Source organism: Leptopilina heterotoma, unplaced genomic scaffold (genome assembly GCF_015476425.1).
Source record: "Leptopilina heterotoma isolate Lh14 unplaced genomic scaffold, ASM1547642v1 Lhet_51, whole genome shotgun sequence".
Classification (NCBI taxonomy): Eukaryota; Metazoa; Arthropoda; class Insecta; order Hymenoptera; family Figitidae; genus Leptopilina; species Leptopilina heterotoma.
The window spans coordinates 2498320-2516707 of NW_025111110.1; the positions used below are offsets into that span (position 1 = coordinate 2498320).

At 21.6% G+C, this 18388-nt stretch overlaps 3 protein-coding genes across 3 annotated transcripts; 1 reads left to right on the forward strand and 2 right to left on the reverse strand.

The window, feature by feature from the left end:
- Window positions 1–1289: 1289 nt before the first annotated feature.
- On the reverse strand, window positions 1290–3726 carry LOC122507678 (cytochrome b-c1 complex subunit 7-like). Its single transcript, XM_043620520.1, has 4 exons — window positions 3567–3726; window positions 3388–3438; window positions 1659–1828; window positions 1290–1521 (listed from the first exon to the last, which is right to left on the reverse strand). The coding sequence occupies exons 1-4, from the start codon at window positions 3592–3594 to the stop codon at window positions 1444–1446; spliced, it is 327 nt and encodes a 108-aa protein (XP_043476455.1). The 5' UTR covers window positions 3595–3726; the 3' UTR covers window positions 1290–1443.
- A 198-nt stretch (window positions 3727–3924) lies between these two features.
- On the forward strand, window positions 3925–10073 carry LOC122507683 (eukaryotic translation initiation factor 2 subunit 2). Its single transcript, XM_043620532.1, has 6 exons — window positions 3925–4085; window positions 4567–4824; window positions 7528–7684; window positions 8326–8516; window positions 9462–9746; window positions 9874–10073. The coding sequence occupies exons 1-6, from the start codon at window positions 4068–4070 to the stop codon at window positions 9916–9918; spliced, it is 954 nt and encodes a 317-aa protein (XP_043476467.1). The 5' UTR covers window positions 3925–4067; the 3' UTR covers window positions 9919–10073.
- Window positions 10074–10246: 173 nt separating this feature from the next.
- Window positions 10247–18359, reverse strand: LOC122507680 (terminal nucleotidyltransferase 4B-like). The gene is made up of 8 exons (XM_043620529.1): window positions 17781–18359; window positions 16329–16499; window positions 15718–16075; window positions 14863–15009; window positions 13205–13398; window positions 12626–12779; window positions 12356–12494; window positions 10247–10625 (listed from the first exon to the last, which is right to left on the reverse strand). The coding sequence occupies exons 1-8, from the start codon at window positions 18143–18145 to the stop codon at window positions 10540–10542; spliced, it is 1614 nt and encodes a 537-aa protein (XP_043476464.1). The 5' UTR covers window positions 18146–18359; the 3' UTR covers window positions 10247–10539.
- Window positions 18360–18388: the final 29 nt, after the last annotated feature.

Consider the following 18388-nt stretch of genomic DNA (forward strand, 5'->3'; position numbering starts at 1 on the left):
AATATTGTAATGTAATTCTTTAGAAATAAATGAATTTCTTAAAAGAATTTTTGTATAATTTATAAAGAAACTAATTAATTTTTTGGAGAATTTTAATTAAAAATGTTTTCATCAAAATGTTAAAAATAGCTGTAAAAAATTTTAATGTTATTATTTTTTGTATGTATGTGAATGTTTGAAAACATATTGTGGAAAATATTAATAAATTTTTTGAAATAATTGAATTTTAAAAAATTAGACTGAAAAATTTTAAGAAATTACTTTTTTTTTAAATTTACATTTGAAGATTTTTCATTAAAATTTTTGAGAATAAGTTGCATTTTATACTAAAAATGTGAAATTTTGTTACAATATTTAAATGAAAAGTCGAAATAGACTCAATTTTTGAAAATAAGTCGAATAAAGTCGCATTTTTTTGAAAATAGTCGAAAAAATCATAATATCCGAGGCTTGCAATTATTTTAACAACAAAATTGTTCTTTTGTGAAAATAAACTATTAAAAAATAGTTTCAATTCTAAATTTTTAAAAGTTTAACATATTTAATAATTATTATTATTTTTATTAATAATAATAGTATTAATAATAATAATTTAATTAATAATATTTGAATATGACTCTAATTATATGCTTTTTGCAACTTGCCTTAATTGATGACCGTGTCCTTGAAGAGCAATACTAGAAATGCTCATGGTTCTCTCCTCCTCACTGCACCATTTCTTTTCGATTTCTTTCTTTCTTTTTTTTTTGTGCAAACAGCCACGTGTTGTTGAAAAACTTGTCAGTTATCGAAACAGGTACCGGAATCGCAAGCGCAATCATTATTAAGGTCATTCAAGGACTCTTATTTTTTTCTTTTTTTCTCCATTTGCTATCTATTATATAAAATTTTCTTCGATTCTGCTAATGAAAACTAATTTTATTTCTATAAATAAAGACAAAGTGTATTAAGAAATTCTCGATAAACACCAACAATTATTCATCATTTTTTTTAAATTTAATTAAAAAGAAAATATACTCAGTTTATAGGGTCTCTTTTTATATCTTTTATTGTTAATATAAAATTAATCCATTAAGTTTTCCATTCAGTATTTTAATTCTATTACTGTGTGTATATAACAAAAAAATTAATTTCGTTTTAAAAATTTGCAGAAGTTTCGAATTACGAATAAGAAGTTCACTAATTAATAAAAATTCAATAATATTCAAATAAAGATAAAATCAAATTATAAATTTCTAATAATTTCAAAAGAAAAAGTAATTATTTCAGTATTCTAATAAAAGAGAATATTGATTTCTATATCATGAAAGTATTCAACTTTTATTTAACTTTAACAGAAGATTTTTTTTATTTGTACACGAAGAATTGGCGTAAATGCCGAATAATTAAATATTAAAATGTAATATTTTATTAATTTTTTATACTATAATTGATACTTCTCTTCTATTCTTTATCCCATAATTCTTTCTCCAACATCTCAGCTTCAACTTCTTTTATATATGGTTTAAGATATCTAATATCCTGTAATAAAATATAATATAAATTGTAGGCACTTAAAAACAAGTTTTTTCTCAAAATTTATAAATATTTCGTCACTTAACAAATAACAATTATCAAGTTTAATAAAAGAAAGATTTTAAAATGAGAAATAAATGTACCTCTTCGAATTTTGTCCATTGTTCTTTTGGTAAAATTGATTTTGTACAATTTACCTGCATAGCACGACAAATACGGAAATTACGTTCATCTTTAATGTCCTGGGGTAATCGGCGCAATGCCTCGACAACTGCTGGATTAAATTGATTGTACAAATCGTCGTGCAACAAACCTGAAAAAATTAATAATAATAATGTAAATGTTCCTAAGTAATCTGAATTTTAATATTTAGGAAAATAACTGAATTCTCGCCAAGAATTTTATTAAAATTTTTTTAAATCATAATTAAATTCTTTTCAAGAATTTCATAATTGAAATTTATGGAAATATTTAAATATATTTGAATTCAGAAGAGGAATTCAATTAAAATTGTTTTGAAAATAATTTAATTTCTGCAAAGGATTTTACTAAAATAAAAATAATTGAATTATTGCGAAGAATTTTACTATTTAAAAAATAATTGAATTGTTATGAAAAATTTTATAGAAATATTTGAAAATAATCAAATTTTTTAGAAAAATTCAATTAAAGTTGTTTCGAAAGCAATGGAATTTCTTTAAAGAATTTTATTAAAATTAAGAATATTCAAAATAATTAAATTCATCACAAGAAATTTAATTATTTTTTCGAAAATAATTGCATTTTTTCAATTTTTTTGACGAATATATTTAAAAATTGCATAGAAAGTAATTTAATTTTTATATAGAATTTTTTAAAAATATTTTGAGAATAATTGAATTATTTTTAGAGAATTTAAAATTGCTGTTGAAATTGAATTTTATGGAAATTTTTGAAAATAATTAAATTCTTTCGTGCAAATTTTATTTAAATTTGATTAAAAATAATTTAATTCCTGCAAAGAATTTTAGTATTTATAAAAATAGTTGAATTGTTTCGAAGAATTTATTAAAATTTTAGGAAATAATTGAAATTTATGGAAATATTTAAAAATGTTTGAATTCATCCGAGGAATTCAATTAAAATTGTTTTGAAAATAATTGAATTCCTGCAAAGAATTTTACTATTTATAAAATTAATTTAATTCTTGCGAAAAATTTTACTGTTTATAAAAATAATTAAATTTTTTCGAAGGATTTATTAAAATTTTAGAAAAAGATTAAATTTTTAGAAAAAGATTGAATTTTTAGAAAAATGTTAAATTTAAAAAAAAAATTGAATTCTTTCGAGGTATTTAATTAAAATTGATTTGAAAATCATTCAATTTTTGTAAAGATTTTACTATTTATAAAAATAATTGAATTACTCCGAACAATTTACTTAGTCTTCTTGAATATACTTAAATTTTAGAAAATAATTGAATTCTTTCGTGAAATTTTATTGAAAATATGAACAGTAATAATTAATTTTCTACTTAATAAGAGAATTATTTAAATTTTGATTATGAAATTATTTAAAAAATTTATATTTGAAAATAAAAAATTTTGTAATTTGCATAACAATAATAAATTGAAAAATAAATTAAATAAGAACCGATTGATAGTTATTTACTTAATTCGAAACAAGATCTGAAGTTTGATGTATATTTTCAGAAATAAATAACTTTTTACAACATTAAATAGATAAAAACATTGAATGTATGAAAATAATAAAAATTTAACAATCTAATGGAAAAGAGAGGTTATGTTTACTTTAAAAACATCTATAGTATATACGACAACCACAATATGATTATAATATTTATATATTTTTTTATATAAAAATAATGATTACCTAATTGGTTATACCGAGTCAGATTGAACGCCCATTTTTTAAAACCCGAACCTAAAATAAAACAAAATTACAATGTCAATTAAATTACGTAAGGGCACTCGAATTCCAAAAAAGAGTTGAATGTCACTGACAATTACTGTCTAGAGCATTCTTTATTTAATTTTTAGTAATATAATTACCAAACAACAAAGATGATGACTTGCTCATGATTCACTAAATTTATTTTCCTATTAAAACTAATTATTTTTATTCAAAAAAGACAAATAATTCAATGTCAATTTCTTCCTGATTTTACTACTAAAAAATTCCACGAATTTGTCTAAAGGTACACTCACAACTCAGTTGGTTGCCTGAAAGAGTAACCATGGTAACGTACGAGAGTGAGCGAGAGAGAAAATTTAAATTCAAACAGAGCGCCAAAAGGGAACTCAATGAACTAAATATTTTGTTTCCCATCACTGGATTAACTGCGATTGTTTGTCGTATTAACTCAACGTTACTAAATGTTAAAAGTAAGTTAACCTTCTCGATAGTGTTAAACTTTATGGATTAACTATTTAGAAGTTTTCTGATGTAATAAAATACAATCTGGTTGGAATTTTTAATATTTTGCTTTAAATATATTTATAAGAATCATCTAAAATATTTTAAAAAGAGAATTCAATAAATTTGCCCTAAAAATGTCTGAGGAAGAATCGGTAAGTTTCGTAATACCACTTAAATATTGAATCATTTCACCGCATGCATTCAGAAAGCATGGCATGTCATTCTGCTTGTAATATTGAAACTAATTATACTCCAAGGTATATTAAGTAAATAATTATAGTTAGTGCTGATTTTATTTATATTTACAGCAATGAAAAAGTCTTCAAATATTTTGTTTTATTATAAATAAATATTTCTATACTAAAGAAATCATTTTTTTTTTTTTTTTGAAGAGTGATCTTCATAAATATCTTACATTCCTTTTCACCATTAAGTGGGTGACATTTATTGAACCTTTCGACTCTGTTTCATTTCTCTTATTTGCTATTTTTAATTTTTTGGATTATAGATTTTGAAATGTTAATACATTTTTAAGATGGAAATTGATTTATTTTTAAAATTTTAGAGGAAAAAATGTTATTTGAAAAAATGAATATTTTTCTTAAATTTAATGGAAATTTTTTTCTTTTAAAGATGTTTGATCCAACTTTGAAGAAAAAGAAGAAGAAGAAGAAGACTCCTTTTGACATTGACGCAGCTCTTGCGGAAGGTGGTGATTTAGGTGATACTAATGAGGGAACAGGTGATAAAGAGAATCAAGAACCCGAGGCCATGAATGCCGATGACGATGAAGTCCTAGATCTAGAATCATTTGGAAAAAAGAAGAAAAAGAAAAAGAAGAAATTCAATCTTGATGAATTGGATGCAGCTCTGCCAGATTTAAAAAAAGAGGTTTGTAGTTAAAATTTTTTGGTTATTTACTCAAGGTTGGCATAGGTCAGGGAAAAGTCAGGAAAAGTAGAATTGGTCAGGAAAATCAGGGAAAAGTCAGGGATTTTTATTAAAACTACTGAAAATGATTAAATTTTTAGAATTTATAAGAAAATTCTGAATTTTTGTGCCTTTTCTGTTTGCCTCATAAACTGAAATTACCACGAATTCTAATACAAAACCTTCAATTTTTTCTATTTTTGACAATAATTTCTTTTTAAATAACTTAATTCTTGAAAAAATTAATGAATTTAAATTAATTTCAATTTTAAATGAATTTAATTAGAAATTTTAAAGAGATTTTCAAAAAATTTTAATAATTCAAATTTTTTTAAAATTAGTTACATTTTTTAATATATATATTTAATTAATTATTAAAAATTATGGATTTATAGAGGAATTTTAGTTAAATACACTACAAAAATTGAACTTTAGAAAAGTTTTAAATGATTGCAGAAATTTAATTATTTTCAAAAGTAATAAAATTCTTATCACAAAATTCAATTATGTTCAAAAATTTTAATAAAATTCTTGTCAAAATTTCAATTATTTTCAAAAATATTCCTCAATTCAATGATTTTAAATATCTACTATTTTAATAAAATTTTCCAAAAAAATTCAATTATTTAAAAAAATTTTTAATAAAATTCTAGGCAAACATTTAATTATTTACACAAATAATAACAATTGTATAGGATTTCAATTATTTACAAATTTTTTAATAAATTTCTTAGCAATAATTTAAATTTAAATGAATTTTATAAGAGTTGCGTTTAAAATTTTTATAAATACATGAACTTCAAAAGTTTTCAATTTTAAATTTTATAAAATTTCAATTTTTAATGAATTTATACAAAATAATGGATTATTTTTATATAATTTTATAAAAACACTTAAAAAAATTGAATTTTGGAGAAGTTGCAAATAATTGCAGAAATTCAATTATTTTAAAAAGTAATCAAATTATTCCCAAAAATTCAATTATGTTCCAATTTTTTTTAAATTCTCGTTAAAATGTCAATTATCTTTATAAATAATAAAATTCTTGGCGAAATTTCAATTATTTTAAAAAATTTTCCTCAATTCGATGCTTTTCAATATTTACTATTTTAATAAAATTTTCCAAAAGAATTCAATTATTTAAACAAAATTTTGATGAAATTCTACGCAAACATTTAATTATTTTCATAAATAATAAAAATTTCCCAGGAATTCAATTATTTACAAATGTTTTTATAAATTTCTTGGCAATAAATTCTACTATTTCCATAAATAATAAAATTCGTCGCAGAAATTCCATTACGTTCAAAATTTAAGAAAATTCTAGTCATAATTTCCAATTATTTTTATAAATAATAAAATTCTTCTCCGAAATTCAATTATTAGCAAAGATTTGAATAAAATTCTTAACAAACTTTCAATTAGTTTCAAAAATTTTTAATAAGATTTATGGCAAAATTTCAATTATTTACAAATTTGTTGTAAATTTCTTTGCAATAATTCCATTATTTTCATAAATAATAAAAATTTTTAAAGGGAATTATTTATTTTTATAAATAATAAAATTATTTTTAAGAATTTAATGATTTTTATAAATAATGCAAAATTGCAAAATTTAAATTATTTTTAATCCAATTTTAATCGAATTCCTCAAAAAGTGGAATTATTCTTAAAAATTTTATTAAAATCGTCAAAAGAATTATTCAATTATTTAAAAATTCGTTGATAAAATTCTTTAAAGAAACATTTAATTATTCAATAAATTATTTATATTTCTATTTAAATAATTGAATTCTCGTAGAATTTTCTAATAAAAATTGATTTAAAAATGAATTTTAGTTAAAATTTCAGATAATTGAATAAAAGCATTATAACATGGATTTTTGGAAATAATTGAATTTTAAATAAGTTTCATATCAAAATTTTTGAAAATCTGAATTTTTCATACTTTTGACTAATAATTCTGTAGAATTAATTTTTTTTGAAAAAGTTTAACTGAAGTTTTTTTTTAAATTATTTGAAGTTTTTATTTTATAATATTTATTTAATTGAAGAATTTCCAAAGAATCGAAATTTCACGTAAAATTGAATTGTAAACAAATAAATTTAAAAATTCTCAAAGAAGAATTTTTTCAGAAAATTATTAAAAATAATTGATTTAAAGAAGAATTTTAGTTAAAAATTCTAGAAAATAATAATTGAACTGAAATGATGAAAATAATTTTGAATGAGTTACAGTAACAATATTCGTATAATATAAAATAATCATTTTATCACTCGGTCATCTTTAATTATTATTATTATAAAACATGAAGATATTGATTGCTCTGAGTCAAAGACTCGGAGTGATCGATACCTTCATGTTTTATAATAATATTCTTATAAGTTATTGAATTTCAAAAAGATTTGAATTTAAAATTTTTGAAATTCTTAATTCTTATGGAAAAATAATAAAAATGTATTTATTTAAAAAAGAAGTTATTAATATTTTCGATTAATTTTACGATTAAAGAAATTCGTAAATAAATATAATAGAACATTTTTTTGAGTATCTAATAATTTTTAGAGTCTTTCAGAATATTCTTTAGGAAATATTATTCAGGGAAATAGTCAAAATTTTGTCTGAAAATCAATTTTGTATTAATTTCAAATTATTCTTTACAGGATGCATCGGAACCACAAATGGAGGATCCCTCAGTGGATGATAATTTAGATTTGGATATGGACTTTTCAAAAACGAAGAAGAAGAAAAAGAGAAAGAAGGATCTCGAGGAATTGATTAATGAAGAGGAGAAAAAGGAAGCAGATGACACTGAAAATGGTAAATATTAAATAAATTTGCATTTACTTTCGTGGATCACGAAATAATTGGATTCGCTTTTAGAAAGAGAGAGAGAGGATCAAATTTTCTCTATTTTAAAAAGAATTATAATAATTAGATTCGTCTCAATTTCGTGATTCACTTTTTCTTCACTAATCACTTCATTATTTTCGATTATTTACCTTTAATGTTATTTGTTAACATGCTGCACTGAATCTGAGCGAAGTGCAGAATACGGTAAGATAAATGTAGCCCCGCATCAATTTGTCCTATTATTCCCATATTATTATCTACCTAACAATATTTGCTCACAATTTAAAAATTAAGTTCAAACTCATTTTTTTGTAATTGTTAAAAATTATTTTAATTTTACTGAATGAAATTTAAATATTTAAAATGAAGTATTACTTTTAAAGTTGATTTTCAAAAATTCTGAACGAAAGTAATTTTATAAATTAATTAGGAAAATAGAAATCAAAGACGTAAATATTGCGGAATTTTATAAATTCTTTTTTAATACGCAACTATTTTTTTGTTTTTAATAAAATTGGAAATTTGAAAAAGAAATAAATTCTGTTCATTTGAACTTTAGGGACGCAAAGTTGTCTTGTTAGGAAACTAAAAAAAGAATTGTTTCACAGTCGAAGAAAGCAATCTTTGGTTTGGATCGGATAGAGATTACACATACGATGAACTTCTTTTGCGAGTATTCAACATTATGAGAGAAAAGAATCCTGACATGGTAGCCGGAAAGAAACAGAAGTTCGTTATGAGACCACCACAAGTCGTTCGTATTGGAACGAAAAAGACGTCGTTTGCAAACTTTACGGAGGTTTGTTACTTTAATTTCCACTTTTTTTTTTGAAAGGTCAGGGAAATAATCGACTAAACCGACTTTTTTTCTATTTTTAAAATTAATTTATTGAAAATCATGGAATTGTTGCAAAATATTTTATTTAAAAAATTTGATAATAATATAATTCCTTCGAAGAATTTTATTATTTAGAAAAATAATTGAATTCTCGAGAAGAAATATGTGACAATTTTTGATAATTCTAATTAAACTCTTTTTGAAAAATTTTTTTTTTAAAATAATGGAGTTTCTTTAAAAATTTTAATTAAAAATCTTAAAAATAATTGAATTTTATATTTTTATATATATATATATTTTCGAAGAATTTATTAAAATTTTAGAAAATAATTGAATCCTTTGAAATTTTTTTATAACGAATTAAGAAAAAAAATTGAATTCTTTTGTAAAATTGTTTTGAATATGGTTGAATTTCTGCAAAGAATTTTGCTATTTATAAATATAATTGAATTGTTTCGTGAAATTTTTTTGAAAATAATTGAATTTTTGCAAAGATTTTTATATTGAATAAAGAAAAAATTGAATTCTTTAGTGAAATTTTTTTGAAAATAATTGAATTTTTGCAAAGATTTTTATATTGAATAAAGAAAAAATTGAATTCTTTAGTGAAATTTTTTTGAAAATAATTGAATTTTTGCAAAAAATTTTACTATTTATAAAAATAATTTAATATTACTTACGAAGAATGCTATTATTTATGTAAATAATTGAATTCTTGAGAAGAATTGTATTAAAATTTTGTGAAATTATTAAACAAGAATAATTAATTAGTAAATTAGTTAATTATTGAATTTTTTTCAAGTTTGAGTCTGAAATTATTCAAAAATTCATATTTGAAAATAAAAAGTTTTCTAATTTGCATAATAATTTATTATTAATTATTAATTCTCAACGTTACGATTTTAGATTTGCAAAACTCTACACAGACAGCCGAAACATTTATTAGATTTTTTGCTGGCCGAATTGGGAACAAGTGGCTCTGTGGACGGCAATAGTCAGCTTATTATAAAAGGTCGTTTCCAACAGAAACAAATAGAAAATGTTCTGAGGAGATACATTAAGGAATATGTCACATGCCACACATGTCGTTCTCCCGATACTATTCTACAAAAAGATACTAGACTCTTCTTTCTTCAGTGCGAAACTTGTGGATCTCGATGCTCAGTTGCCAGCATTAAATCCGGTTTTCAGGTAATTTCCCATTTTCAATCATTAATAAAATTAATAAAATTAATAAAATATTTCCAAAGCTTTTCCCAAATTTTCTAGAAATAAAAAATATTTTTCCCCCATTATAATAATTATTTTTCCTTTTCAGGCCGTCACTGGAAAAAGAGCTGCTATTCGTGCAAAAACTGCCTAAGCATTTTTCTACATTATTCTGTAATACAGAAATTTTTACGGGCATCGAAATTGTTCATAAATTATTATACTTACTGTACATCTTAATTGAGTATAATATAACAATATTTGGATGAAATAGAATTTTAAACAAAAAAAAAAAAATAAATAAATAAATCTACTTTCTACTTATTCTAAATTGCAAAAAGAAATAAAAAATTGTGCTCAATATTTGTTTTGAAAAATAATTACATCATTCTTGAAATGATAATAACAATATAATGAAAAAGATGGGTGATGGAAAAAAGCCAGAATTTTTACAGGATAAAATCAATAAAAACACATTCACATTCTGAATAGCCAAAAACTTTTTATTTGTATTTTATACTTAAGTCATCTGAATAATATACTCGTAATACTCTTTACATGCGATAAAGCAGCATGTGTTGCATATTATGTACAAAGCTTATTTTTTTTACTTATTTTTTATAGTTTTTGTTTTTTTTTTTTTATTGTTTTTATTATTAGACTTTTGGCAGAAAAGTATAATTCTTTCACATGTAGTAGTTAGTACTACAGCTCCGTCTCAATCCTGAGAGTAAAATTTTTTCGAACCTTTATTTAAGGATAATCGAAAAGGTCGTTATGGGAACGATGATGGCGAAAATGATGGAACCTCGGTGTTTTCAGTTAAAGCACTCCTTTTTCGAAGAGTCGAAGATCTAGATCCTGAAAATAATTTTGATTAAAAAGGAAAAAGAACGTCGCATTAGTTGAAAATTATGGAAAATTTAGTTATTTTTCTAATTTTTAATTGAATTAAAATTATTGTATTTAGTTGAACTATCAATTAGTAATTACTACTAATAAGTTACTGTTATTGCTATTTATTTCCAAAAAGAATTTTTGAACTTTTTTTTTTACTATTTTCTGAAAAGGCGATTTTTTTTGACTTATTTTCAAAAAATGCGAATTTTCCTACTTTTCTTCAAAACATTGCACCACAAATTACAAATTTGTCAAAAAATGCAAATTACTTACTTCGATTTTTATAGTAAAAAATAACTATAGTCAAATACTTCAAAATTAATTTTTGATTAATTTTTCTCTGAGATAATTAAATTTCTTCGAAATATAATTGAAAAGTTTTTAAATAATTGAAATTTTTTAATATTTTATTTAAAATTTTAATATTTTATTTAAAATAATTGATTTTCTTCTTAATTTTTAATTTTTTTTATTTCATAAAAATTTTAAAAAATCAAACTTTAGAAAATTTTAATTGCAAATTTTTAAAATAATTGAATTCTCTTCAATTTTAATGAAAAATTAAAATGAAAATTAGTTTTAAAAAAGTGTAATTAAGCAATTATCTTTTAAAAGTAAATTCTTAGTTTTTCCATTGTCGAAAAATTCTTTCAATTATTTTTGGAAAGATAATTTTTTAGAATTATTTACAAAAAAGTAAATTAAAATTTAAGAAAAACGTGTTTTATTAGATTTATTATGAAAACTTTGGAAAAATAATTTATTTTTATATTTTATAATTAAAATTCTTCAAAAACCTGATTATTTTTTATACTTTTCCGAAAATTCTTTTAATAAATTCAATAATTATTTTCAAAAAATTTTACTAAATTTAAATTATTTTTAGAAATTTTTCAATGAGATAATTAAAAAATCTATAATTATTCAGAAATTATTTAAAAATATTTTTTAAAAAACTAATTTAAGAATTTATGTATAGTAATTTTTTAAAATTTAATTATTTTCAATAATTCACCTTAATTACTTTATAGAAAAATCATGAGACTATTATTTAAAAAAAATTAACTCTTGTACTTAAATAATTGAATTCTTCAATTCAAAAAAATTAAAAAAAAATGATTTAGAAAAAAAAATTGAATTTAATTATTATTAAATAAATTGAAAATAAATAACAAGTATTTAAATTGAATTAATTGAATTCAATTTAATAATTAAAAGAAAATTCTTGAAAATAATTAAATTTTGGAAGGATTGCAGTTTCAATTTTTAGAAATAATTATTAAGAATGTTTGAAATAGAAAAATAAATAAATGGAAAAAATAAATAACAAGTATATAAATATTTTGAACAAAATTATTTAATCTTTGAATAATTGAATTTGGAAATCAGTGAAAGATCAGGGAAATACAAAATGAAATTTTTGTGACAATACTGCGAATAAAATGAACAAATCGTTTCTTCGACTCTTTTTTTTTTTTTTTGATTCTTTAATCGACTAAAGCGACTTTGTTTTTGCGCGAGTCGATCCGAAGCCTGAATATAGTATATTAATTAAAAAATACAATAATTAATACAAAATATACTTTGTCATATAAAATTAAGAAACAAAAATACGTTTGCGTAGCTTCTTAGTAACTAAATATTTTTCCGTATAAATATTCTTTTTTTAAATAATTAAAAAGTGTTCTTACTATGTGTTGTAGGTTTATATGACTTTTTCCATTGAGCATGTGTATTTGAAAGATGTGCATCGTCCGTGTTTCCGTTTTTATATTCATTTTCAGTCTTTTTTCCAACATTAGGAGAATTTTCACGGCTGCTTTCAGAATCCTGTAGGGGATTTTTTATTTTGTTTTTTAAAGAAAGAAAAATATATCAAAAAGTTTCGAGATTTTTCTTAATATTAAAAAAATAAAGAAGGGAAAATTATTTTTGTTTTTGTGGTGAAATTCCATTGTTACCGTATCACTAGCAGGTGCCGAGAGGGTCGATGCATCTGAGCCAGTTGAACTCGAGAGAGAATCCATTTCATTTACTGTCAATGGGAATGTTTCTTTGATCCATTTACGATAGTCTATCACCTCGTCAGTTACTCTAATTATCCGTCCCAAAATACTATAAACGGAAAAAAACATTATTTACAATTAAAAATTTATTAAATTACAATCGTAAATCTTACATTTTTCATTGTTTTAGTTTTTAATTAAAACCATTTTAATTAAAAATTAAAAAAAGATTCAGTAAATAAAAAATATTTATAAGGAAATTATTTAACAAAGAAATATACTATCTTAATGACCAGGTATTGACGTTTAAATTTTGTAATCGCAAATTTACAATAAATTTTCAACAATAATAAAGGACTATTAAATTCTTCTTAAAGAATATAATTGATTTTAAATAAATAAAAATATTATTTATGGAAAATATTATTTGATTATTTAATTGTTGCGGGAGAATATTTTTCTTCATCTTCTTGTCCGTTAATTTGATTTGTCTATTATCGTTTTATATGCAGAAATTGAATCAATTGAACTCACCTAACTTTATTTGCGTCATTTACAAGTATGTTGAGAGGACTAACAGCTTGAGAGAGAACAAAGTATGCCCAGTCAAAAGCATCTTTCACATACAATGCACCATAACTACTTCGACCAATATCATTGCCCGGTGTTAATGGATCCTCTATGCAAAGTAATGAAGGACGATGGCCATCTTTCATTTCTCGTTGAACCTTTAAAATTTAACACTATTTTAATGAACCAGTAAATTTTATCACATTCATTAGAAATTTATTATTGTGAATTTTAATTCTCTATTTTATGATAAAACTAAAAATTCCTAATTGTTAATCTTGTTAAACTTCTTTTTATTTTAAATCTTCGATTAATTTATAATCTTTGAATCTAAATGTTCATATAAATTATATAATATTCAAAATGTAAATTTTCTTTCAATTTCTCATGAAAATTTGTTTTTTACTTTCATTTACTTATCACAAAATTTATTCCCATTTAATTAATAAATTTAAAAAAAAATGATAGTAAACAAGAAAAATTAAATAATTCTAATAAGAATAATTGATTTTTGACCTAGAATTTAATTTAGAATTGTAATTATTTATAAAGAACAATTACGTTTTTCAATAGCAATTTTGTCAAATTTATTATAAATATTAATTGTTATTTATTATAAAAATTATTAATTTTAATTTAATACAAAAAATTTAATTCTCCCGTTAATAAAGAAATAAATATTGAAAATGGAAAGTTTCTTTCAACTTCTCATGAAAAGTTGATCTTTACTTTCATTAATTAAAAAAAAAAAAAATCACTCCAATCTTTTTACTAGGTAAATTTAAAAAAATGATAATAAATAAAAACTATTTATCAATAAATAATTTTAATAACAATAATTGTTTTTAGATTCATAATTCGATTTTGAATAGTAATTATCCATAAACTAAAATTATCGTTTTTCAATAGTAATTAAAATTTTTTAAAACTGATATTAATAATCCATTGTTCTCAAGAATGTTATTAAAATTTTTGAAAATAATTGAATTGTTTCGAAGAATTTATTTCAATTTTTTGAAAATAATGGAGTTTTTTCTACTAATTTTTATTGCAAATTTTAAAAGCAATTAATTTTTTGCAAAGAATTTTTTTCAAGTTTTTAAAATAATCGTGTTTATTAATAATTTTATTTAATTATTTTATTATTAAATTTTGTTAAAACTATTTATAGAGATTAAAATTTTTTTAGACAATTTTATAAGAATTTTCGTAAGTAATTGATTTTTTTTTAAAGATTTTCTATAAATTTCTTGAAAATAATAATGCAGTTTTTTTAAAAATAATTTTAATTGAAAATTTTTAGAATAATTGAAATAATTTTACAATTTATTAAAATATTAAATTTTTTTTAAATAGTTAAATCCTTTCGTGAAATTTGATTAAAATTGTTTTGAATATAATTAAATTTCTACGAAGAATTTTACTATTTATAAAAATAATTGAATTTTATTATTTATGATAATAATTGAATTCTCACGAAAAATATTATTAAAATTCTTGAAAAAAACAATAATAATTAATTATGTACTTAAAAAGTTCATTTAAAAAATTTTAATTGTTTATTACTTAATTTAATAATTTAATTACTAAATTATTTTTCACTTTTTTTCTTAAATATTCACCTCTTCTTTAGATATGTAAGTACCACCGCTTTTAATTCGGATTCCAGTCTTTACATAATTAAATTTTCTGCCGTACAATTCCAAAAATTCAATTAATAATACTCCTAAATTCGCATTTGAACTATGTGCGTTTTGTCTTGGATGCAACTGAAAATAATTTATTATAATAATTTCACATCACTTTTTTTGTAATTGAAGAAAATAATATGTAAAAATTACTTTTTAAATAAAAACAATTTTCACTAAAAATAAAAAATTAAATCATAGTAGAAAATTTTGTTTAATAGGATTAATTAAAAACTAATTAGAAGAAGAAAAAATCAGAATTACGACGACTCCATAGAAAAAAAGACATAAAGGTCGAATCAGGTCAATTACAGTATACCTACAGCTACAGGTGTCCATTGTTATTCAAATGTAATTTAAATACCTGCTTTGGCGGGACAGTCTCATTTTAAGCCAGGTATTTTCTCAAGCAGGTAACTCAATTTTAACAAAGAGAATTAAAGGGATTTTTCGAATAATTAAATTACGTGCCAACTATTTTAATTATTAAATTCTAAATTTAACTAATAACTAAATGTAAAATTAAATATTTAATTAACTAAAATGTAAAACTAAACATTTAACTAAATTTCAAACTAAATTGAAAACTAAAATTTAAAAATTAACGAAAAGAAAAACTTCTCACATTTTTTGTATTTAAAAAATCTAGGTAAAAAATAACATAAAAATAAATCTAAAATTGTTTAATTTGTAACGTGCCTACCTCCATAGAAGCCAATGGTACAGGAATGTAAAGGAAAATTCAATTGACTCGAATTGAAAAAATAATTAAAATAAAAGTTATCTTACCTGCAAAAAACTTATAGTCATAAGAATTAAACTATAAGATGAAATACCGCCAGTAAAAACTTCATTAAGGTCACGTTGCAGTAAAAACTGTTTGAGTACCATGACTAATTTATCCAAAACTGGAAATTGTCGTTTAAATGACTTGATCAATTCTGCCGATTTAACCCCACTATTCATATTAAAACTGATGTCAACTTTGATTTCAGTTTCTTTATCGGTAAGTTTAACAATAGGAACGCTAGCCTTATCTAATACTTTAATAGACGAGGGTTCAGCAATATTTTGATCTAATAAAGCACGTTCTAATGTTCGAAGTGGTAAATTAGACCAGTTTCCAATTACGACCAGATCGATATCACTAAAAGAAAAGAAAAAAATTCGATCTCGTTCAATGATAATATAAATAAATTGTTGTCAGCTTTTCATAAAAAAAGGAAAAAAAAATTAATACAAAAAGAAATCCCAAGTTAATTATATTATTAAATTAATTAGTTAACTAATTAATAATTTTGTTATATTCAATTCTTTCATATTCTCAATTAATTTTAGTTTGTAATTATTTGTAATTAGCATAAATTCTGTCCAATAATAGAAAGCAATGTAAATTTTACCTCGTTGGCAAATATAATCCAGTCCTAAAACTTCCAAATACTTCTACTTTGGAATCGGGCCACAATTCATTAATAATTTGTTCTATTCTTTTAACTACACGCAGTCGTAAATTATGCTCTTCTGTTGACGGACACATATAAGCGAAGAAATCTTCAATTTCTTCATGTAGTCTGTTTGGAAAAAAAAATTATTTCGTTTTTAATATAGAATAAAACTGATTTTAATCTATTTCAATTAATCGCAATATTAATTTCAAATTGTTTCAAATAATTTCAAATAGTTGCAGACAATTTCAAATAGTTGCAAATAATTTTAAATTATATAAATTAAATAATTTACAATTATTTAAATTATTAAATTTCTTATTTAAATGATTAAATTTCAGATTTAAATGATTAAATTTTAGATTTTAATGATTAAATCTTAGATTTTAATGTATTTCAAATAATTTAAAATAGTTTCAAATAGTTTCAAATAACTTCAAATTACATAAATTAAATAATTTACAATTATTTAAATAATTAAATTTCTTATTTAAATGATTAAATTTCAGATTTTAATGTATTTCAAATTAATAATTTCAAATAGTTTCAAATAACTTCAAATTACATAAATTAAATAATTTACAATTATTTAAATAATTAAATTTCTTATTTAAATGATTAAATTTCAGATTTAAATCACTAAATAATTTCCAATTAAATGTAAATTATTACAGTAGAGAATTTTTTTATTTCCCAAAATGATGATCATTTCGTAATTAAAAAGTGTAAAATTAAAAATTAAAAAAATCCATTAAATTTTGATTATTAAAAAGATTAATTTTCATAAAATTTGTCTTGTGGTAATTAAAGGAGAATTTTCAATTTCATTCATAAATTTGTTTCGATTTATATTATTGTTTACTTCCTTTGCTGGAAGGTCAAACGAGACATAAGGATTTTTAAGATTTATTGCTCATTAAAGAAACTAAAACTTTGTATATTAATTAGAAGAAAACATTTTTCCTTATTTTAGTTATCACTTCCGAAATATTATCATTCTATTTCTAAATCTATAAAAGAGATTTCTCATGTTTAAACATTCGATTACATTATATTAGGAAATTAAAATATTCAAAAACAAAGTATTTTCAATAACATATTTGCAAATACAAGAGAATAATTAATTATATCGATGACTAATAGTTGTAATTACGGTATATAATTTCTCTATAGGGTCTAAATAGTTAATCAATGGTAATTAAGGTATTTTTCTTTAAAGAAAAAAAGAGAGAAAATTAGTATTTATTTTTGCTTTTTTTTTAAAGGATCGGTAATCAAAATCGTATGCCAAAAAGGAAGAACACGTGAATGACATAACCTATATGCCACATTTTTTTTTTAAATTATAAAAGTAATATTGGCGAAATATCAATAAGCAATAAAATTAATTGACAATAATTAACTCACCCTATAACACCTTTGGAATAATGTTTGTTTGGAATTCGCCAGGGACATCCACCATATGCACCAACTAAAGCATTATAATTATAGTTCATTCCGTAAGTACTAGCACGATTATCGTTTTTCCTTCTAGAAGGATTGTAATAGTTATTACAACTATTGTGGGGGAGACGATTAATTCTATCTTCACTAAGTCGATTGTAGTTGTCGGTCAATGAATTGTCCTGCTGAATTTTATTGCCCATTGCACACGAAATGTCGAGCTTAGATGTTAATATATCTAAGCCCTTTTCAGCTTCCCAAATATGTAACCACAAATCTTTTGCAGGACCGAATTGTTCTGGTTGATGCCAACCAATCGTGGGATCCATATGAAAAATACTAGTTTTTAGTTTAATTTATATATGTAAACTGTCATAAATGTTCCTTTTTTTTCGTATAGTCAAAATTAAGAAAATAACTTTTTCAAATCTTCTTGATATTAGAGTTTAAGGAAGTGTACATACTCGCTTTTTAAAACATTGAAATATAATACTGGAGCCCAGACAAGCTCCTCTTTAACATTTACCACAGAGTTTTTGCACAAAAAGATAGTAAAGAGGTTATGACTTTTT